Source organism: Platalea leucorodia (assembly GCF_965183815.1).
Source record: "Platalea leucorodia genome assembly, chromosome: 17".
Lineage (NCBI taxonomy): Eukaryota > Metazoa > Chordata > Aves > Pelecaniformes > Threskiornithidae > Platalea > Platalea leucorodia.
Genome location: NC_138839.1, coordinates 5,932,650 through 5,956,066, shown reverse-complemented (window position 1 = coordinate 5,956,066; position 23,417 = coordinate 5,932,650). Strand labels below are relative to the sequence as shown.

Below are 23,417 nucleotides of genomic sequence, written 5' to 3'. Positions count from 1 at the left end.
TATACCTGCCCCTGGACACTGTTTTCCTGTCAATTCTTTCTATTGATAGCATCTTTTCCTGGTTCTTGTTGGAGAATGGGAACAATGCCAGCTTTGTTCATGAGATGGAACAGATGAATAGCAGTTCCAACAGTTGAATCTAGATAAAACATACCACCTTTGCCCCAATATCTTGTTCTATTTCAGTGCATTGACAAAGCCAGAGATCTGCTAGATGCTGAGCTGACTGCCATGGCAGGAGAGAGCTACAGTCGAGCCTATGGGGTAAGTGTCTAACTCTCAGCCTTCATTCTCCTCATTGCTGCTTCAGACTGTCTCTAGAAATTGTATAAAACTTCTGAGTAGCACTTGTATCAAATATAAGACCTGTGTAGGCCCACAAGCTAAATGGCTTTTGTCAGGTAAGAAATATAACTTTGTAGGAACAGCTTTGGGAAAAATTAAACAGTGAAGTGAGCTCCACACACACCCCCCCAAAAGAAATGAGTTGACATTTAGAAGGTTTGAATCAGCAGATCGTCTAGATACCAGTATGTAGCAGTCAGTCCTTACCTGTTGGGCAGCATATGTACTTAAGATTGTGATGCCAAAATACTGTTCCTTAATTATAGATTTGTTCTGTAGTGATTGGGATGGAATGTGATTGTTTCCTTCAGGCTATGGTATCCTGCCAGATGCTGTCAGAGCTGGAAGAGGTTATCCAGTATAAACTTGTACCAGAACGCCGTGAGATCATCCGCCAGATCTGGTGGGAAAGACTGCAGGTACATCTATGTAAAGATCGAGTCTGGAGATGCTGATGTGCTGGCATGAACAGCTTCCTTTCAAGTCAGTGTGATGGCTCAGCAAATCTTTCCATTTCTCTTTCTATCCCAATAGCATACGTGCTTACATGGCTGCATGCTGTCTGTCTCCTTTGTGCTTGTCCTGGTTGTTTGCGCTTTTTTTGGTTAATGTTCCTGAGGTGTCTACTGATGCGACACTTTAGTAGGGTGACTTAAGCCTTGAAATAGATGTGTATAGAATGGAGATGCTAGTAACATCTCCAAGGCTGCTTATCTCAGTGTTGGATCACACCTGGAAATACTGGTTTGGATAAGGCTAGTTTGAACTTTTTACCTGGCTGGCTGCATTTTAAGGAGAAGTGAATTCTCTCACAATGCTGGAAAACTGGACAGAGAATTCACACACTTGTAAAAGATTGTCCTGTTCCTTTTTGACCTCTTACAAGAACATTTCCAGTTGATGGGTGGCACTTAGGCACATGGAAGGTCTTTTCCAACCTAAATGATTCTGTGATTTTGTGATTAGCCTTGTCCTCTTAAGAGACCTTTACCAATGCTGCTTGTCCTGTATTTAAAGAGAAGTTTGCGCCTTTCTTACTCTAAACAGCAAAAATCCAAAGCACCTTTGAAGATTTAAATCAGCCAAATACTTTGAGACTATTTCCTTACAAGAGGCATCCCTACAGTGAAAGCGAGCATCATCAGATGTAGGAATACTGTTTGAATAGGTGATTTCTGCAAGGGAAGTGGGGGGGGGAAAAAGCATAATTAGGGTAAAATGCTCTTATACCAGATTTTGATACACTGCCTGGAGGAAGAATTTCTCCCTGTGCAAAGTTCTTCAATGTGACTTCTATATCTGCCTCCATATGAAAGGCCATTGCTGCTGTATATTTTTTAGCTGTTTGGGAAACTGTGACAAAGCTTTTAGTCTCCCATCTGCATTCCTGTCTGGAAAAGCTCAGGAGCATTCCACTGGGCTGGAGAAACTGAGAGTGACAGGAAGTGTAATGTCTGAATACAGCTGTTTATAGTCCTGAAAGCAGTACATACAGTTCTTGCACATTTTATAGCTGCTTTTTAATAATTTTAAAATGCCTATTGGATGAGGTTTATTTGGGTGTTAGGGAACAAGCTTTGCCTAACTTCCTATCCCTCAATTTTGGGGAAAAAGGGAAAGAAATAGATGCTTGGTGCTAAGGTCCTTGCTGCCATTGGAAATTCTTTTGTTTACCTCAAAACTAAGTCTAAGTCATCTCTGGATCAATACGAACTTCGGAGCATCACTGTTACCCTGACGTACTTGGCCATTACAGTAAGCATCATGTGTTTGGTTGTTACTGTCCCTTCCACAATTCTAACTCTCTGTAGCATCCTTGAATGTTTGAAATACAGACTCATCCTGCTCTGACTGACAATGTTGTTGTGCCTCTCCCTTCAGACAGACAAGAACCAGACAATGCTTGCACAAGCAGCATAGCAGTTGGAACTGCAGCTTCTGGCAGAATATCAGTTCAGTCTCGCCAGCCTCTAAAAGCAACACATGCAAGGAGAAGAAAAAGGGCAATAACAAAAATATCTTTGCAACCATTTGGTTTTGTACCATCTCCATATTGAGAATTGTCACTGTTTAAACCAAAGATAGGCTTCGAAACTACGATGAGAAGGGTTATAAAACTCTTGACTTGTTTTGGAATTGCACAAAGAGCTTTCCTGATTTTTGGATGCATTTCTGCTTTAGAAGCTTTTCACCTTTTTCCATTAGAGGGTATCGTTAGACTGCAAACACCGAGCTGGCTGCAGAGAATGAGTCAAGAACTTAACCTTCTTCACACATTGCAGTATTAAAGGCATAGCCAGCTAGTTCGTAATGTCAGCCTGCTGTGAATTATGGGTACTGAAGTCTCTCCATCTTGGGAAAAGTCCCTTCAGATTCTGAATTAAGCCTCTGTGGAGTAGATTGGAGAAAAAAATGCTAACAAGTTCTCTCTTCCTTTTTCTCTCAGGGCTGCCAACGAATTGTGGAAGACTGGCAAAGAATATTGATGGTCCGATCTCTTGTTGTGAATCCTCATGAGGACATGAGAACTTGGCTCAAGTATGCCAGCTTGTGTGGCAAGAGTGGGAGACTGGTAAGCATTGTCAAGCTCTACCCTCTACAGCAGTTTTTTAGATGACTGGCTTTGTCATGCTGCTTCAACCTTGAGTGTTTCCAAATACTTTAATTGCCCAAGTGGGATGGGCTCTCCTCTGAGGAGGAGACTGGTCAGAAATTGCTGAAACGCTAAAACTGTAACCAGCGTAGAGCTCATGCTTGTGGCCAAGGTTATTTTTGTGGGACTAGTATTATACCTGAGAGCCTCAGGGCCAATTTTTTGTTGCATGCCCTACCTGAAAGTTCTTACGCAGCACTGGTAATTATTAATAATGGCTCTCTCTGCTAAAGCACTCTTTGTCAAATCTGGAGTGTCATATTGTTATTGTTGAACATTACAATCCTATTTCAACATTCACCACAAGATTTATTACCAAAAATAATTGAAATAGAGACTTTACACTCTCTACTGGCTTCTGAAATGAGAATCTAACACTCTGATCCCAGTGAAGACATATGGTTTATCATGTGGTATTCTCAAGAGTCCAGGGAGTGGTAATAAGGCTGCTATGTCTGTGTTTTATGTTGAGGGTCGGAAGTATTTTTTTAGTGGTGGGCAACTCTGCAGTCAATATGACATGGAGGTAGAAATGACCTTGTTTTAACTTGCTTTTTCTCTTTGCAACTTTCTCCAGGCTTTGGCCCATAAGACGCTTGTCCTGCTTTTGGGAGTAGATCCATCTCGACAGCTGGATCACCCACTGCCAACAGTACATCCCCAAGTGACTTATGCATACATGAAACACATGTGGAAGAGTGCCCGCAAGGTAAAAAAACCCATCGTACTCTCTACATTTCATTGCTCAGGTTTTGTGCAGCGGCATGCACGTTAGCTCTTCATAATCCCCACAGAACAAAGTCAAGACTGAAGGTTTTATTTTTGCCCACCTAAAAAAGAGTAACTAATCCCTTTCCTTATTGTTATTCAGGAGATAAGCTTTTGAAATTTTCCTTTAACACCCTGTAGTGACAGAGGAGGCCTGGCCCTAATTTTATTTCCTACGTGGAAAGATTATTTTTGCTAAACCAATATCAGGTACCCAAGGGATGTAGCCAAGATTAATGATCAATAGTAGCTCTGCTGTCCTCACCAGCATTTTACTGTGTAGGCTTGGTGCTTCATTTTTCATCCACTGTTCTGATTGCCAGGTCTCTGCACTATACCTATGGTCAGGGTTTTAGAAAAATATCCTGAACTGTTTGTACTTAGTTGCTGAGCAGAACTGACTTTTATTAAGGACATTATTGAAAATTTCTAACTGAAAGACAGCTGAAAAGTACATAGGGTTTTGTCATGGGAAAAATTTGGCTCCAAAGAGCCTAGGGTGAATGTTTTTGACATTGCAACACAGGGAGAATTTACATAATCAAATCCAATAAGCTCCAGACTGGATAACTTTATCTTTTTTTTAATATACATTAAAGCCTCCATTTATTCTCATATTCTGCCACATCTTTTTTATTTTTCCTGTCTTTGGGATTGCCAGCACTGGAGCAGAGCCATTGCTATGGGAACATTGCCATGACCTAGCTATTCTTTATTTGAATTTAAAAACCAGAAGGAACTGCTGCTGAGGCCCTGTTCTATTGGCTTTGTAAAATAGTGGAATGGTCTCTTACTTTCTTCGGTAAATGACCCAAGAAGTATATGGGTCTTTTCTGCCTGCCTCTTTGAGTGAAAGTGGACTTTTCTGTGTTTGACCTCTGATAAAGAAATAAACAGACAAGATGCAAGAAACTGGTGCAGTTGTAGAAAGCAGGATGAAAGAAGGCACAAAGATTAAGGGGATGGGGGAAGAGAATGTCTCTAAAATCAGCTGATGCAAGAATATGTGGAGCCCATGAAGACAGGAAAAAAAGATTAGAAAAGCAGCAGGAAAAAAGCTGGCATCTGGATGGAAACCAGCCACATAGCACTTGCAGAGCTGCACAACAATCTTTTCTTAAACAACAGATAAAAATATGGATAAGTAAACCCTATTGCATCTCTTCTAACGAGGACCTTTGCTAGCAGCTGCATTCTACAGACATGTACCATAACAAGGCTGCATACAAACTTAGGAATTCAGTTCTTAAAGAAAGCTTACTGCTTTCATTCGTAAGTGCTTTGCTTGTCAGTTTATGGTGATCAGTTTTCAATATCAATGGAAACTGAAGAGAAGATTGTTGGGTGTGTCTGGATATGAGGGGGGTACATAACTGTTCAGCAATATCTTTTTGCGTATTTTTGACAAATGTCTGGCATAACAGCATAACTATTTATAAGATCGTTATTTCCCCCCATCCCCTTCTACCTAAGTATCTAGGTTACAAACTGTGGAATGCCCCCCATTAATGTTAATAGTGTGATACTTTCTTTTATTTCACCCTGGGCTAAAAACCTTTTTCCTGACAATTGACTTGTGCACGCTGACATTTGAATGGGATAGATGAGGCATTTCAGCTCAGGTGGCTCTTGTTTCACTCTAAAGTAGCTCATTCCTGTAGATGGAACAGATGTAAACTGGACTCTTAATAGCATATTCCACAGTTTCTGACCTGAAATGACCTTGCAGATTGCAAGAGCTTTACTCTAATTGTTTCCAGTGAAGCATGCATGCTTTTTTTCTTAAATCTGTAATTTCAGGTTTTCTTACCCCATAAGTCTTTCCAAGGAATTTCAAAAAGAGTCTTCCCTCAAAATTTGGTTGTGCAAGTTGCTTTAGCACTACTGCCTTATGTAATCTGCTGGCAAAGGAGCAATGTACATTTGTACTTCTTAAATAACCTTAGGAGACATCTAGACTTTAATTTGTTGAAACAACTCAAGGTTTACGTCCCATGGTATGTACTGTAAGCCGAGCCAAAGCTGAGGGGTTAGGAGGGAAGATCAAGAAGCTGCAAGTTTTCCTTCAGGCATTATTTTCTCAAATTGGGTTTTTTTTCAGGCCGTAGCATATTGTAGACAGGCTTGTCTGGATTTGTGATCCTGTCTATTATGATAGTGACCTGGTCAGATACAGTTTGTAAGCTATAAACATTTGTTTGATTGTTTGAATTGCTGGACTGTCTTTGATGTGCATGCTCAATTGCAAATGAGACACCTCTATATCATTACTAGAATCTCACTCTGCATGAGCAGTAACATGACATTCTCTGCTGCTGAAGTTTTCTTCTTGTACAGGTGAACTCGTTGCTTTGCCAGAGTTGAGTTTTTGTGTATCAGTGCACAATGTTAGCTTATGTTACGGTCAGTCATGCTTTTGACTGTTAGGTATGACGTGAAGGTGTGCCTAGCATTGGAAGGATGCAGTTATTTGTTCCTCAGTGTAGCAATTCAGTGGCCAGATTTCTGAGACATCAAGAATCTCTAACCTCTTCATTTATTTGGTGCTGCATATTTAGAGTATAAACTGATTTTAGAGGGATGTAAATGGCTAAAAAGCTTTGAAAGAAAACAAAACTGTATTTTTTGCTTTCAGTGAAAATTTTATTTCCACATTGTCGTCTTCTCTTGTGAAGTTTGTATTTAACCCCTGTGGTCCTTACTGCAACCATCATCCAATTACAGATTGATGCGTTCCAGCACATGCAGCACTTCGTGCAGACAATGCAGCAGCAGGCACAGCATGCTATTGCAACTGAGGACCAGCAGCACAAGCAGGAACTCCACAAGCTCATGGCACGGTCAGCACCTGGTCCTTGAACACCCTTTAGCTATAGAGTGAAACTGATGCCTTTCCTGAGGTTGCAGGGTCCGTGCAGATGACACATTTCAGACAAGGCCCATGCTTTGATTAAAAGAAACAGGGGATTTCTCATTTCGCTGTTAGAGGCCCAGTTGGTATTACATTCTTATCTATCACGTAATTTTCATTAAATGTTATTGTGACACATCAGCATAAACAAGCTTATATTTGTTGCTGGCGGCTGGTTGTATTTTTCCAGCACTGTGGCTCACTGGCAGAGCTCTCAGCATGGCTATTTCTTCTGTTTTCAGGAGGTCCAGTCAGTAGGAAAGAAACACTTCCCACATGCCTGGCACATCTGTGCTTGGCAGCGTGTGCCCTTAATACAACAGCAGTGCTTTGGGCAATAGGTGCCCAGCATGTGATGGTCTCTTAAAATATTGTTGCATTAAAAACACATCTTATAATCTCCACTTTCCTCTATGGATCTGGAGGTGCCAGATCTGTTGCTTTCAATTTAAAGAAAAAATTGCATAGTGCTTACTACTGAGGGTTTTTTTCTTTTTTTAAACGGAGGCATGCACTTAATTTGCTTTTATGAGAATAGGAACTTGATAACAGCATCGTCTCCTATTTTTCAGAGTGACTATCATGGAAAGCAAATTAGTAATGAGTCGCGCATGATATTTTTCTTGCACAATGCTTTCCGGAAAACTCAAAATACAGAAAGGACAGCTGTGTAACTGTGGTATTTAAAGCCTGCTGAGGGAGCAAAGTGTTAAGCTTTGCACAAACCTTCACAGCCCCACCCTGCTGCAGTAAAAATATGTTGTTTTTCTTTCCTCGGGGAGGGGATGACTTAATGGGGTTCTGGCTTGGGGGAAGAGCAGTTGCTCTGTTTCCACTGTTTGTCCGTCACAGCTTTCTCTCCAGAAGGCTAGTTGGTATGTTGATAAGTACAACTAGCCAGCACATATGCTGTGTGCATTTTATCAGTACTGATGAAGTCCTTTGATGCTACTTCTTACATTTACAACTGATATAAATGAGCAACAAAGTTTGACCCTCACCTTTCCCCCGAAAGTTAAACCGTTAACTAGTTAGCTCCACACTTACAATCAGGATGTACGTGTTTTGAGCCTTACGTGTTAACACGTACACTCCCAGTCTGCAGCAGAGACTTACTGAGTGGGTTTACCACATGAAATGTCTTTCAGACTTCAGATAAGAAGTCTGGCTCTTAATCCAGCAGGCTTCGTTTTCATTCTAGGTTGAGTCAATAATCCCTTTGCTTAACCAGGTGTTTCCTGAAACTGGGTGAGTGGCAGCTAAACCTGCAAGGCATCAACGAGAGTACCATCCCCAAAGTCTTGCAATACTACAGTGCTGCAACAGAGCATGATCGCAACTGGTACAAGGTCAGTAAGGAAAAGGTTCCAGGCACCATTGCAGAGAGATCAGTAAATCTGATCACATCCCATAGTACAGGAAAGGAAGGTGCTCATAGGAAGATCTCCTATAACTATCTGCCTTGTTGCTGCGAGCAGGATTTAAAAAAAACAGAGAAAGCAGCCCAAGGCAACCATGAGATTCTTGTTTAGAATTTTATCTGGCTGCTAAAACTGGGCCACAATTCAGTTTCTATTCTTGCTTTTGGGACTTTCTCTCCCATCAGTTAACAGTGAATGAGAAAGGATAATCTAAACGGAAAAAATTTAACTTATTTTTACTTGGGATACTTGAACTACTTGTTGCTAATTCTCCAAAGAGCATTTGATTTCAGGGTTGTGAAATTTCAATCAATATGTGGTGCCAGATCTTCTCCGGGGCAGCCATGTCCTGCATTTCTTCCTGTTACACCTCCCCTAGTCCTAACATATTAATCTTCATTTTAAGCTTCGAAAAATTAAGGTGTATGTGAATGGAATGTGATTTTAATTTTTGCTACAGAACTCCTTTGCCTTAATATCCAACAGGGACCTCCTGGCCAAGAACTCACCATGGTATTATTTAAGATAATAAGACAGTTAAAACTACAAGTGATTAGAGAAAGCAAAGCATTGTGTTGTCTGCAGGGTATTACTTACTACTGTTGTCCATGGACTCAGAAAGGTTGGATTATTATCTCTAATAATTAGAAAGTACAGGTTGCAGAAAGGATTCATCTTCCTTCTGACTTTTGTTCTCTCTTGTTGGCAGGCCTGGCATGCCTGGGCAGTGATGAACTTTGAAGCAGTGCTTCACTACAAGCACCAAAATCAGGCCAGAGATGAAAAGAAGAAACTACGTCATGCCAGTGGAGCCAGCATCACCAGCGCTAACACCGAGGGCAGTAATAGTGAGAGTGATGCAGAGAGCACAGAGAACAGTCCGATCCCATCTCCAGTGCAGAAAAAAGTCACCGAGGTACCCATCTTCCCTGTTTATTTTGAGAGATTGGTACTTACTGCTTAGATGCAGAAAAATGTTCTCGTGGGGAACAAGCTACTGTGCGTACCTCGCTTGTGGAAGCTGTCTGTATGTGCGTGTGTGTGTATATATACATATGCTCATAGCTTACAGCAAAAGTGAGGAAGTTCATGTTAACTCAGTCTTAAGGGAAGAGGACTAAATTAATCCAAATGATCGTAAGTTAGCTGTGAACTAAAGCAAAGGCATGGATGGCTATCATAGGTGATATGATGTGCATTAACAAGTTTTGCTTCTGAAGCCCTTCATGAAAGACTGAGGCATCTCTTTTACTTACCAGTTATAGTAGGGTTGTATTTTTCAGGCTGCTTTGCTGTCCATAGTTTTGCAAATGAACTGAAACTGTAAAAACACTTCAGAATATGTTCTCTGTCAGGCTGAAAGGCCTATGTGTAGTCAAGCAGAACATAAATTCCAGGAGCAACATGTCCCGTGAGGACTATGAGCAGAAGTCAACTATAATGTGGATTAGATCTATGTTTCCACATATTTCTCCCTCTTTCCACTTGCTGAGTTTAGGATTCGTGTGGATTAACGTGCTTGTGTAGAACTAATGCAGCGATTTTCATTCCAAAAGGATTTATCCAAAACCCTCTTGATGTACACAGTCCCTGCTGTCCAGGGTTTCTTCCGATCCATATCTCTGTCTCGAGGAAACAACCTGCAAGACACTCTGAGGTACATAATAAAGCAAACAGTAAATGAAGTCCAGCTGATAAGGGCACGTGGTTTAAGATTTGGTGGAACTTGTTTCTGATCTTTTTGTTATGGTTAAACTAAGAGAATGCTTCAGTCCAAGCTAATTTGTTAGGTGGATTAGCCCTTATTCTACTATCTCTAGGTTCTGGGAAGAGTCACTTGTAAATGGGTCTGAAGGTATTTAACTGGAATGGTTTGGGGTTTTTTTGTTTCATTCCTAATGAATGTATTTCTCTTTTTAAGAGTCCTTACTCTGTGGTTTGACTATGGTCACTGGCCTGATGTGAATGAGGCTTTGGTAGAAGGAGTCAAGGCAATCCAAATAGATACTTGGCTGCAGGTAAGGCACGCAAGGGGCTAAGACAAATCTCAGTTCTGGGGGGAGCTTGAGGATTTGTTATGTGATATCCATGATGATCCTTTGCTAAACAGTCCTCTGTAGGTGAATGGTGAGAGCAGTGTGCGCTGATTTAACAAGCATCTTGAACAGAGACATGAGAAACATTCTTGCATGCGTTTCTGTATTTATATGCAGATTAGTACATATCAATGAGAAGAATGAAAACTTTTAAAATTGAAGATGACATGCATTAAGTGGTGATCAAGTATAAAACACCACTGTGCTGCTCTGATGTAGTTCAGACAGTCTATTTCAGGATTGCTTTGTAGAATAACTCTTGTAAATAAATAAAAAAAGGTTTTATTTCTTATCTGAGCATTACGCTTCAAGACACGTCTTACTCTTTCCATAAGAGAATCCTCTAACAGTTTTGCACAGAACACTTGTGATCTCACTGAGCTGTTCTGTGTTTCTAACACTGTTTGGAACTTTGCATTACCCTCTGACCATCTCAAAAACGAGTGGTGGCCTCCTTTAGAGACTGTGAGGTCTCTAGCAGAGGGCAGAACAGCTTGTGAACTAAACACATGAGATGACAGGGATGTTTATGTTACTTATGTTTATGTTACTTTATGTTACTAGGTTATCCCTCAGCTCATTGCAAGAATTGACACCCCTCGACCATTAGTAGGACGTCTCATTCATCAGCTCCTCACAGATATTGGACGGTACCATCCTCAGGTAAGCTTTGGCTTAGAGGAGGAATTTCTGTAGACTGATAGCCAATTAAGGCTTTTCCTGTGTTCCATTTCACCTAGTCTAGATGCCTGCACTGGAAGTCCCAGCAAGTGAGGATAGTGAGGGTGGGGGCTATTCCTGCTGCTGCTTCTTTTGCCTCAGCACTGTTCACATAAAAACAGAAAGAAGAGGTGGATGAGCCACGCAGCAGGGGAAGTTCTCTCTGTCTAATAGAATACTGGGTAGTGCAAATCACCTTCTTAAATCTCATTAAGTGACTACTAAGAGGGCTACCTCACAGACATTTTATCTGAATTTCTTCCTACAGTGTGAAAATCACAAAATGCTAAAAACAGTCTTCTGTTATTCCAGTTTGATACAGGCTCTCCAAGTCATTCTGCTACTCAGTGAATTGAAGTCTTGTAAGCTTTTCAGATTGGAAAACTTCGAATAGCAAATTTCTATCGCCTCTTTCCAGAAGGAAGCTTGCTTTCTCTTGTCTAGCCTTAACGCTGCTATTTATTAATGCTTTGCTAATCTTTCAATTTATGTAGCTCTTCTGTGTGGTTCTAAAATATTATTGGTTGATGTCCGTTGTAGGCTTTGATCTATCCTTTGACTGTGGCCTCTAAATCTACAACCACTGCTCGCCACAACGCTGCAAATAAGATCTTGAAAAACATGTGTGAGCACAGTAACACTCTGGTGCAGCAGGCAATGATGGTGAGTACTCAGTGTCCCATAAAGTGTATTGTGTTTCAGGAATGGATGTACCACAGGTGTAATAACACAGAATGACTATTCATTGCTAATTTTGTTCAAGTACAGTTCATTTGGGTTTTTTGCATTTGGAAGAAGTTACAGTATTAGTATAATTTCAAGAGAATGCTTTAATTTAAAAAGGACCATAACATTCAAACACTGAGTTCTTGTGTCTCCTTATGAATAGATTTAGAGAAGAAATAAAGGAAGAATCATTGTTCCATAAATAGATATTTTTGCTTAATGAAAAATGGAAACAAAACTTACCAAGCATAGCATGGAAAGAGTAATTTAATTCATTTGCTAAAGATTTTTATGAATAAAAAGTAATGCTTTCAGGCCACGCTACATAAATACATAGAAAATTTCAAAGGCAATAAATGAGGTGAGAAAAGTCTGATCAGCTTCTTGCAGAAAAAAAGTGTAATAGAATTGTGGGTGTTCCTGTGGCTCCCTCTAGCTGCCAGCACCAAATATTTCATAATCATTAGAGAAGAAAGTCGTTTTGCATTTGTAAGTCAATATACAGTCATAGTGCTTTTCTTTAAGTGTTTAATCTTTTTTTCCTGTCCTGAAACAGGTGAGTGAAGAGCTAATCCGTGTAGCCATCCTATGGCATGAGATGTGGCATGAAGGATTGGAAGAAGCATCTCGTCTATACTTTGGAGAAAGGAATGTGAAGGGAATGTTTGAGGTGCTGGAACCACTTCATGCAATGATGGAGCGTGGGCCTCAGACTTTAAAAGAGACATCCTTCAATCAGGTATCAGCAAATGGCCAGGAGCATAACCTTCTGCATGCCCTCAAAAACAGGCAGGACAGCCGCCTGCCCCACATGTGTGATAAGGACCTTTGCAATCTAACACAGAGTAAATCTCTTGGGACTCATTATGTTAGTTGCAGACTTCATTATTGACGCTTATCTTCAGATCTGTATTGCTTTTGGTGACTACAGTACTACAGGGGCCATGGTAGTACAAATTGCCCTGGAGTCTTATATCAGCTGGGTGCCTGATAGGGTCTGGAAAACATACAACTGCTCTGCAGTTAATTCTTCTAACTCCAGTCTGCTTTGCTTCATGGTAACCACTAGTACAGATGACCTCTCTCAAGCCAGCAAAAGGAATTAATTTGAGCTCATGAGCCTGCTGTTAAAGGGTGATTCTATTCATTCTGTTACCTCCTATCATGAAGTCTATTTGTGAGCAACATTATCGAATAAACTCGGTGCATGTCTTGGATCCAGGAATTTCTGGATCTTTAATTCTGATATGCTATAAAAATGGGAGGTCAAGAATTTGTGATGCAATTTGAAAATAGACTGTGATGTAGGTATTAAGTGTTTTCCACCTGTTCCACTATAGTCTGTAGAAATGTTTTTCTTTTGTTTTTTTTCACTTCCTCCCCAGGCCTATGGCAGAGATCTAATGGAAGCTCAGGAATGGTGCAGGAAGTACATGAAATCAGGAAATGTCAAAGACCTAACTCAGGCTTGGGATCTCTATTACCATGTGTTCCGGCGTATCTCAAAGCAGCTGCCTCAGGTCGGGGGAGAGGGTACAGTTCTGTTGTGGGTCTTACAGTGCAAGTTGATACCAATCTTTGTTTCATGTTTTCTGGTTATTCAGAACATTCAAATTCAGTATTCTGGAAATAGCTGCATATGATTTGCTGCAAGTTTGCTGCTTATGCAGCACTTCCTGCAAGCATCTGAAGTATTGACAACTGACTGAACTGTTTTAGGTCCCTCAACAGCATGAACTCTTCAAATGTTTCAGTGAGATTTAACTGAAATTCTGGTGGGTTGTATTTCTTTTGGTTTTGGTAGCTCACTTCATTGGAACTACAGTACGTGTCACCAAAACTCTTAATGTGCCGGGACCTGGAATTGGCAGTGCCAGGAACGTACGATCCCAACCAGCCCATCATACGCATTCAGTCCATTGCACCCTCGCTGCAGGTCATCACCTCCAAGCAGCGGCCCAGGAAGTTAACACTAATGGGTAAGACAGAGCAGTTTTCACTTAGCTATTCTAGTATTTAAACAGTTGTTGCTTTTAGGTCAAACTGCATATTTACCAGGTAAAACATCTCTAACATTTCCTTTCAAGTGAGGTATTTCTTAGTAGTCTGGTCAGTCTGACTGCCACACTTTCCAGTTCTTGGGTGCACGTGTATTTACTCTTGTCTGTTTGTTCGGCAAGAGTAAACTTTTTGTGTATTAATTCTTCCGCAGGAAGCAATGGGCATGAGTTTGTGTTCCTTCTGAAAGGTCACGAAGACCTTCGCCAAGATGAAAGAGTGATGCAGCTTTTTGGGTTGGTCAACACTCTGCTAGCAAATGACCCGACTTCTCTTCGTAAAAACCTCAGGTATGTGTTGTGGCGAATCACTGAATGTGCTTGTGCACAAGTGACACCCTACATAAGTGCCGTTCCCAAGTAACCCTTGGCACAACCAGCTGGTTTGTGAGGAAATGGCGAATCTTGGAACTAAGTTAATTTAAAACAGAGAGAGAAAGAAAGAAAGATTCAAGAATTCAAACTTGGAGTAAACGTATCCTGAGGTGACCATTTGTTTTGCGTAACTGAAGTCCAGTCTCATAAACAGTTACAGTCTTTGAGGCAACCCCTATTTCAAGATAGCTTGAGCACTGCCTTAGGAGCCTGAGAACAGGTTTTTTTGTGAAGGATTTTTTTTTTATTATAGTCACTAAATAGCTCGCTAAATAGCTTGGTGAGTAGTCACTGACTGCAATTCTGTACAGTGTCTTTCAAGCATGAACATATCAAATGTCATGTGCAAATAATAGATCATCGTGGGTGACATAACATCTACCTTCTGAAAGCAGTGTCAGGGAAACCCACGTAAGCTTTGAGAATGTCTGTGGGTTATCTGGCAGCAATCTATGCAAATGGATGTTTCAGGTCTTTTTGAAAAGAAGAAAAGCAGGGCAACTACTGAAGAGAAAATTTGGATCAGAATGAGATTTAGTAGTAGTTCTTTTAAGCATCTCAAAATGTAATAATTCACAACACACAACAATTTGAGCTCTGATTCTCTATTTTTTCCTGTAGCATCCAGAGATATGCTGTTATTCCACTGTCTACAAATTCAGGCTTGATTGGTTGGGTTCCCCACTGTGACACACTGCATGCACTCATCCGAGACTACAGAGAGAAGAAAAAGATCCTGCTCAACATTGAACATCGCATCATGCTGAGGGTAAAGGGCAAAGCTGGCAGAGTTTTTGGTACATTCTTTTAGGACTCCAGTGTCTTAATGAAGAATAATGGTGTGCAGCTTGTTCTTCCTTTGCCCGTTTTCTGATTGTTACTGGTACCAGTAATAAATGCAAAAATGTCAGACGAGAGTTATAAAATGCTACAAAGAGGTAAAATTGGCCATACGTTTATTTGTTTCTCCTTTCCTGTTTTAGCAGTGACCACAAGTTGTTACCATCTGGTGACTAAAATGTGCTTGGAATTTTGCGTGACTATGATGTGCCTTATACACAGTGCCATGCTGCTGGCATTTACAAACATTGTGTCTAAGCAACAGGGCCAAAATTAGATAGACTGGAGAAACTGAACAATACTAGAAGAGTTGGAATTGCCTGCCAAAAAGGAAAGCATGTGCCAACCCTGAAGACTTACTTGGATAATGTTTTTTTGAAACATATTTACCTTCACAGTATTTTAATTAAATATGGCTATGGACTACTTTGTGGATGCTAAATCATTTGCTATCCCATTTAAAATGAATTCTTCACTGTTAGGTAGTCATCTCGCTGTGTTTGGGAACATACTGGTCAGTCTACAAATAATTTCAATATAAACTTGATATGAAATTATTTGTGATTACTGTGTTCTCATAGTACAACTAGGGATTACTAGGGTGTGCTTTTTTTTTTTTTTAAGTTGCTGAGTGTCACTTCTCAATTATAGATGGCTCCAGATTATGACCACCTGACTCTGATGCAGAAAGTAGAAGTATTTGAACATGCTGTCAATAACACAGCTGGTGATGACCTTGCCAAACTGCTGTGGTTGAAAAGTCCAAGCTCGGAGGTGAGTTCAGCACATGTAATGGCTTGTGTTTGGCAATCAGCATAATGTGGAATTACCTTCTCTGCAGAATGAGTGAGAGATGGTGTTTGTTCATCATAAGCTCCAGATGAATCCCTGCAGAACATGTATCCACACATGTGTATCCCCTCACAAGGGGCCTTATAAGGTTCAGATCACAGTGGCTGCCAGTGTGCAGTCCAAAGTACAAGACTGGAGACTGAAGCTCCATATACTGTGCCTGGGAAGAGAAAAGCAGGAGCCTCAGAATATATTCTCTTAATGGCTTAGACATCTAATTCAAGGCCACAGGATGTTTGAACTCCCTCAGGCTACGGAGTGTATTGAATGTAAGCATATCACAGTTTCGCTTTGTGCAAAATGCAAGTAGTTAATGTATAAATTAAAATATAAGCTGAAACATGCAACATGCCTGCCTGGCTTTTTCTATTTTTGTCTCTCCTTGTAGGTGTGGTTTGACAGAAGAACAAACTACACTCGTTCATTAGCTGTAATGTCAATGGTTGGGTACATTTTGGGCCTTGGGGACAGGTAAGTGAAATTGTAAAAGTTTCTCTTAAATAAAAGCGCAGACTGTGTAGGCCTATCAATTCATTCCTTGGATCTGTTCTTATGATAACATCTTTCATTGTGGTTATTGCTGAGTTGTAACGGTACCATCTTTCAGGACCTAATTGTGCTGCCACTATTTTCAGCACTGCAGGCATGAGATGAAGGGCTTGTGTACCTTGAGTGCAAATAAGAGTTTTTTCCATATTGAGAGGAATACACACAGAATTACATCGAGGACCACAAGTTCTAATTTTCTCCTTTCACTTACAGAATGGGAAATCTTTCTCCATCCATTCTATTAAACAGAAATATTGTTGACTTTTGCCAGCAATCTGTGTGCTTGCATGTGCTTCATGCATATGAGATGGCATTTTTTTTTTTGCAAAGTCTGTTAGGACTGTACGCGTACATCCAGCTTTTTAGGGAGGAAAGAAGCACCATGATCAAGCATCAGTTTTTGTTCCATGAGGTAGCAAAAAGAAATGCAGAAAGTATTTAGTGGCAGAGGTCTTCTGATTCTCCCTCCAAGTGAGTTCAGTAACACTACTTATTTCGCATACTTTTTTGCCTGGTGGATATTTATTCTGTGAAGCAGGAACCTCTAGTGCTATGTATGTTCACAGCAGTTGTCAGAGACACATGAAGTCCCCAGAAATACTCCCCAAAGACTGCTCTAGACTTAAAATAAATGAAAGTTCATGTTGGTTTAACTATTACTTAACATGGTGCTTTTTCTGATCTGCAATGCAGATATGTTCTGGAGGGAAGTATGTACAATCCAAATGGATTGAGCAAATAATGAAAAAAAAAAAAAAAAAGATAAAATGAACAAATGTTTGATTTAGTATATGGCTTACTGTCAAAAGGGGACATCATAACTTCCAAAATACTTTTGAAGACAATATATTTTAGATTTAAGGTCTGTAATGCAAAAACAGCTAAACCCTCAAATGTTTTCACAACAAAAGCTTTTATTCCTGACTTAAAGGTCTTTATAATGAAATTATAATCCTTTGAAAACTGAATTACAACAAAATTGGAATAAGTCAGCATGAATAGCAGCATCATGGTTTTCCTAGTCTGGACTGATGCTCTTCTGGTGGTAATCCAATTTGCATTACTTCACCTATAGCATAATTCATTACATTTTTCTCTACTGAAAAAAAGGAAAAAGCATAAAACAAGTAGAAGAATTTACCCTAACTGAAAAATAAATGTTCATATCCAAGAAATGTACTGATGGCTCTGGTCCAATAGGTTGTTTATCTCTGAAGGTGAGAAGATCTCTAACTCCTGAGAGGTAATTACAAAAATAATGTAATAGATGCACTGTCAGGAAGCTATTCTGTTCATCCTGAGATTGAAGATCTCAGACAAGCAAGCTGTCACTGGCTGTTCGTGTTCATGAAGATAAATATCATTTCAGACCAGAGCTGCTGTGATTTACTTTGTGTTTTTATAATGGTCTGTCACTGTTTTTTCTCTTGCTCCTTCATCAAAGACACCCCTCCAATCTGATGTTAGACAGACTGAGTGGAAAGATCCTGCATATCGACTTTGGGGACTGTTTTGAGGTAAATCTTTGTATTTGGACATTAAATTTTCTGTGATATTTCACATTTTCTGGCAGAACAGAAATGAATCTATAGGCCAGGACAAACTGACCTTGGAGCATGATCCTGGGCAAGCCCTTTGGCTCTCTTTTTTGGGCTTCACTTTACCTACAAGCAAGATGAAAATAATAGATACTTTATCTCAGAGGCATGTTTTGGGGATTAGCTCACCACTGGAACAAAGAAGTGCTAACATCACTTATTTCCTATTTGGAATACAACCTTCAAGGTTGTAGCAAGAAAAACCCAATACTTATTAACTCCTAAATAATAAGTTAAGTATTAATTTACTAATTCTCCATCATTGTGTGTTTAGGTTGCAATGACAAGAGAGAAGTTCCCTGAGAAGATTCCATTTAGGTTAACAAGGATGCTGACAAACGCTATGGAGGTAAGCAACCCCTCTTTAATATGAAGGGCATTGTTCCTAGGGAAAACGGCACCAGTTTCTCAGTTTTTCCGGTATTTTCTGTTGTGGCTAAACCTCTCTACTCCTGTAAGAATCAGAGGTGTTAATATCTCAGCTGCATTTTCTGTAAGTTAAAATATCTCCTGTGTTATTTACAATACATTGCAGTGGAAAGCAATTTTTTCATTGATGCAAAAAAAACCTGAAATTCCTCTAATTTCTTAGGCCTGCCTTAGGCTCCTCATTTCAAATAGCTGTTCGCATCAACCAGACACAGCCAATGGCATGGTACTTCACAAAGTTCATCTTAATGGCAGAAGGGAGCGTCTTAGTTTGTAATGAACATCTATCGTGTTCTCTTAATGAACAAAGCATAGTGGAAGTGAATTCCAGTTCAAAGCACAAGCTGCTTCCTGCTCCCTGAATGGTAGAGTTGGAGTTGCATAGTGAACAAAGCAACATGGTTGATTTGCTTCTTTCTCTTCTGAAGGTGACAGGCCTCGATGGCAATTACAGAATCACCTGTCACACAGTGATGGAAGTCCTGCGTGAACATAAGGACAGCGTCATGGCTGTGCTTGAAGCCTTTGTGTATGATCCATTGTTGAATTGGCGGCTGATGGACAGTAAGTGATTCTGATAAAACAGTGACTTCAAGAGAGTAATCAGTCTGACTTCATGCAAGAAATCCAGAAGCCTGACATCCAGTGTTTGTTTGAAGACAATCTGATGAAATTGTTGTTTTGCAAGTGCTATTTCTGTGCGCACACAGTTTTAGGGATTATAATGTGAAATTACCACAGTGGTTAAAACCGTTTTGCCCTGAAACACAGACACCGAACTAAGCTAGAAGCAAAATTATTTGGGTTCGTTTTGTATTAGTTGTCATTGGGAGATTGGAAGCTATTTTCAGGTGACATAAAATTTGGAGAAGGAGAAAGGCAATCGAATCTGTATTGTTTGTGGACAAATTTGCTATGAAACACTGAAACTCCAGTTCATACTTTTCAACCCATTATTTTCTTGCAGCAAATACAAAGGGCAATAAGCGCTCAAGAACAAGAACAGACTCCTACTCAGCTAGTCAGTCAGTAGGTGAGTAGAAAAGATGGTGTATATCATGAATGTTTGGAGTGGGTTTTTTTAGCGGTGCACAAGACTGGGTAAATATTTTCAGTTGTCTTCTCAAAAGTAGACAGATAAACAGCTTATTATCATTAGCTTTAGGATTGGAAGTGGTGAGTTCAGTATTTTGGCTCAAAAAGCAGATGCTCCTTTACAGTTACATGAACGCCCTTCTGGAGCACATGCAAACTGATGTAATCCAAGGTATAATTGATAGTTATTTACTTAGCTACCAAATATTAGCGTACAAAACCGGGCAAGTAGTCATCTGACTGAATGTTGAGAGCTTTGCGTTGAATCTTAGCAGTTGTTTGCTATTGGACTGCGGAATAGGGACAGTGTTTCATACGGAGAGTTCTAGAAATGAACATACTTATTTGATTGTAATTTTAGGTTAATTGTACGTCATTTCAAAATATCCTTCAATTACACTTTTATACAAACTGTTCCTACAAGTTGGATCAGGCCTTTCGGTGTGTTAGCAGGGAAAAGATAATGTTTGCTCCTGTGATATGGTCCCATTAGTGATAGAGATGTGCAGTACACTTGGTCACAATCAAATATGCTTTTCAAATGAGCTGATTAACAGTTTTGTTAATGTTTCCAGAAGAATATTATTTTTTCTGCCTCTCAGCTTCACGTTTATGCTTTTATGTTTTCATGGTTTTTTTCAACAGAAATGTTGGACAGTGTGGAATTGGGTGAGACAGCCCATAAGAAAACTGGGACCACAGTGCCTGAATCCATCCATTCCTTCAGTAAGTTTCATTGTTGTTTCTATACTGATGCAGAAATTTGTTCTTAGGTCAGAAAATTTCATCGTGATCCAGATGCAATTACGTGAGATGGGACAGATACATTTCCTTGTCAGCACAAATGAGGAATATAATTATCTGTGTTCTCGGGTCCAAAAAGAAGTGACAGAAAATGTACCGGTATCTGGGTTTCTTTGCTCTCAAAATGGTATTTGTGGTGTTTGGGAAGGGCAGATGTAACAGCAGTACAAATGGTTTTATTGTTCAGATGAATTCCTAATTCTCTTTCCTGCTCCTGTCTTTTAGTAGGAGATGGTCTAGTGAAGCCAGAAGCTCTAAACAAGAAGGCAATTCAAATCATCAACAGGGTTCGAGATAAGCTCACTGGTGAGCATGTTTTTATGTTTATGTAAGATAAACATAAAATCTGGTGAGATAGATCAGTTCTACTTTTAGTGTTTGTATTTTGTGTTAATCCTTGAATTTAACATATTCTGATTAAGTGGATGAGGCTATTTTCCTGGTTTTGACTAACACCTAAGTACCAATGCCTGCATTTAGATACAAAGGAGCCTGATTTGAAAAGTACAGAGGCGATTGTAACTAAACAGACTTCATATTTTGCATGTCTTAGCTTGTTAGTGGAAGTTGAATTTCTCCTGTCCTGGCTTTATAGTTGGCAGCATTTATTGGCGAAATTTTATGCTCTTAAAGTTGATAAGGAACTACCCACCACCTGCCAAATAATCTACTTGAAGGGATTAGGACCAGGATTCCAGCTACTGGGAAGTTATCTATTGTTGGTTTATCCATTATTTGGCAAAGGTAAAAGGAAGAAACCACAATAACGGGGAAAACAGAGTTCTAGGCTCTGTATGCCTTTAGAGGTTCTCCGTGTTTGGAAAATTTTGCATTTTGGATACTGTAAGGGAAGGGTAGTTAAAAGTCCTATCAGTCCTTAACTTGCCACCCATAAGCAAGTTATGTTATATGATTTGTGACTTCCATTTATGTTGGTTTTCATCCTTTAATTTCAAAGGTCGAGACTTCTCTCATGATGAAACTCTTGATGTACCCACACAAGTAGAATTGCTCATTAAGCAAGCTACTTCTCATGAGAATCTGTGCCAGTGCTACATTGGATGGTGAGTTTGTCATTCAGCTAACCTCGCAAAATTCTTCTCCAAATAATCTGAGCAGAGAACAGCTAAGGAAAATGTCGCTTGTGTAGTTAGTTAGATGTAGGAGCCTTACCACATGTTGCATCTGCTCTGGTAAATTTTGCAAGCCAATGACAGCCATCCCATAAACAGTCCTCTGTAAGAAAGTTGGTGTTGTAAGTAGCGACTGGGATTTTAGAACATTTAAACCACAATCAGCCTCAACATTTTAAGTGTTTGAAATAAGGCATGTGATGGTCGCTGATATCAGTTACAGTGAAGAACCACATGTTCTAAAATGTCATTTTGAGAGTTAGCTAACTTTGGACTATGCTTTAAGGAAATAAATCTTTTTTGCATTTTTAAATGTTAGTTAGCTGGGAAGAAGCATGGGGATCACCTGTCAACTTTTCCTATACTAAAATGGTGCCTAGTTAGTATGGAATCTCAGTCCTTCTCAGTGTTGCCTTTGTGAAACTATATGCACGTCGGCATTACTACAATATCTTTGTTTTCTTTAGGTGTCCTTTCTGGTAACAGAAGATTCCAAAGTATCCACAGCCTTTTATTCTGGAGGCTTTTGCACTCCAAACTTGCTCTTCTACAAACACAAACTGAACGTTGGGACTGAAATACAGCCTTTGTCAAATATTTTGAAATGTAAATGAAAAGAGTTATTGTATATTAAAAGTTGGTTTAAGCCAATGTATAGCTGCTGTTGGAAAAAACACAAGCTGTCTGAAACACAACACTTGATTTGGGTTTCCAGGACAGTGAAGACTGATTGTACCACAGATGTCTACGGTTCCACTTGGTCTTTGGGGAACTGGTGATCCATTGAAAATAACTATATACGGGTTTTGACTTACTTTGCAATGTAACTAAGTCATTTGCAGATTAATTATTGCCCTGGTCAGTCCTGTTGGTGTGGCTGCAGTGAGCTCAATGCGCTTGTGCAGGAGGCTTCATTTAGGTTTGGGGGTGAGATGGATAACTGGAAAGAAAGAGAAGCAGAATTTTACCATTGTTTCATCCTGTTACCTTGTTTTCAAACTCGATTCTTGCCCCAAAATTGGAAACTGTATGTCCGCTCATTACACTAGTGCAGGAGTCGTGTTTCAGACTAGATCAGGATACCGGAGCAGATCCAAGAATTGGAGACCTTGAGCTGAGCAAAGTCAGGTGCCTCTATGCGGATTGATCGGTGGCAAACTGGATGCAGGGTACAAATGAAATACCACTTGGGAGCTTCCCGCAGTGTCTGGATTAAAAAGCAGTATTGGGGAATAACTAGGGAAAGTTAGTACTTGGCATAGGAGGCAGACGTGGGGAGAACTGGTCATAACTTGAAACAGAAAATAATGGTTATTAAACATGAGGGTGAAGGTAAAGTTATGATTTATGAATTAAACGTATTAAAAACAATGCACAAAATACAACAGAGTAGCCATGTTTAGATGCCATGTTGTATTTGAATATTTTTGTGCCAATAAATTACACCAAAATGTAAACATTTTGACTGGGTTCTTGTTTATTCCTAAATACTACTTAGGAAGAGACAGGGACGCAGATTAAGAATTTTTTTTTTCTTTAATGTTTCCTGTTGCCATGGATTTGACTTGTCTTTTTCTGCATCAGTTCAGGTGGTTGGCTATATTTCCTTTTTGATAGCAGCTGGAGGCAAAATTACCAAGACTGAATGGTGTCTGTCACTTGCATAAAAGAAACTTGACCATACGCCCCCCAAATTTTAGTTGCCAGCTGATGCGATGTCATCTGTGCGGTAAGAGCGTCAGCTTTCTTGGTCTCAGGGTTGCAGCCGCAGCTCGAGGGACAGCGTGGGGCGCATCGCTGTCCCGGACGCGGCTCCGTGGGCTTCGGTGCTCGCCCTGAAAATGGGAAATGGGGAGGTGGCAGTCGGGGGCTTTGGGCCGTAGTGCCCCTGGCCCCTTTCCAGGCGCTGGTGAGGCTGTCATGGGGGCTGCTCTGTCTGGTGGGTGCCTGTGGGGGACGAGTGCCTGTAGCCCTGCGGGGTGGCCATCGGCACCCCCAACCTCGGGGCCCCCCTTCCTTCCCACCCACCCACCAAGGGGCCTGTT

The 23,417-nt window shown here is 40.2% G+C and overlaps 1 protein-coding gene across 5 annotated transcripts in view; it reads left to right on the top strand.

The window, feature by feature from the left end:
* The window catches only part of MTOR (mechanistic target of rapamycin kinase), a 66,706-nt gene extending 43,708 nt beyond the window's left edge, over positions 1–22,998 (top strand). For 2 of the 5 annotated variants that reach the window (XM_082329004.1, XM_082329002.1), the window contains 26 exons: positions 187–264; positions 657–764; positions 2,792–2,917; positions 3,576–3,707; positions 6,491–6,606; positions 7,909–8,026; positions 8,808–9,014; positions 9,655–9,755; positions 10,020–10,116; positions 10,759–10,857; positions 11,455–11,577; positions 12,197–12,379; positions 13,026–13,160; positions 13,445–13,619; positions 13,853–13,988; positions 14,694–14,841; positions 15,564–15,686; positions 16,153–16,235; positions 17,758–17,830; positions 18,186–18,260; positions 18,769–18,904; positions 19,308–19,373; positions 20,081–20,161; positions 20,465–20,545; positions 21,198–21,303; positions 21,840–22,811. In XM_082329004.1, the coding sequence (XP_082185130.1) occupies positions 187–264; positions 657–764; positions 2,792–2,917; positions 3,576–3,707; positions 6,491–6,606; positions 7,909–8,026; positions 8,808–9,014; positions 9,655–9,755; positions 10,020–10,116; positions 10,759–10,857; positions 11,455–11,577; positions 12,197–12,379; positions 13,026–13,160; positions 13,445–13,619; positions 13,853–13,988; positions 14,694–14,841; positions 15,564–15,686; positions 16,153–16,235; positions 17,758–17,830; positions 18,186–18,260; positions 18,769–18,904; positions 19,308–19,373; positions 20,081–20,161; positions 20,465–20,545; positions 21,198–21,303; positions 21,840–21,855 (2,922 nt within the window). In that variant the 3' untranslated portion in view covers positions 21,856–22,811. Of the gene's footprint in view, positions 1–186; positions 265–656; positions 765–2,791; positions 2,918–3,575; positions 3,708–6,490; positions 6,607–7,908; positions 8,027–8,807; positions 9,015–9,654; positions 9,756–10,019; positions 10,117–10,758; positions 10,858–11,454; positions 11,578–12,196; positions 12,380–13,025; positions 13,161–13,444; positions 13,620–13,852; positions 13,989–14,693; positions 14,842–15,563; positions 16,034–16,152; positions 16,236–17,757; positions 17,831–18,185; positions 18,261–18,768; positions 18,905–19,307; positions 19,374–20,080; positions 20,162–20,464; positions 20,546–21,197; positions 21,304–21,839; positions 22,812–22,956 lie in introns of those variants that run through there. The other 3 variants (XR_014230045.1, XM_082329003.1, XR_014230046.1) reach the window with 3 other exon arrangements.
* The last annotated feature ends 419 nt before the right edge of the window (positions 22,999–23,417 follow it).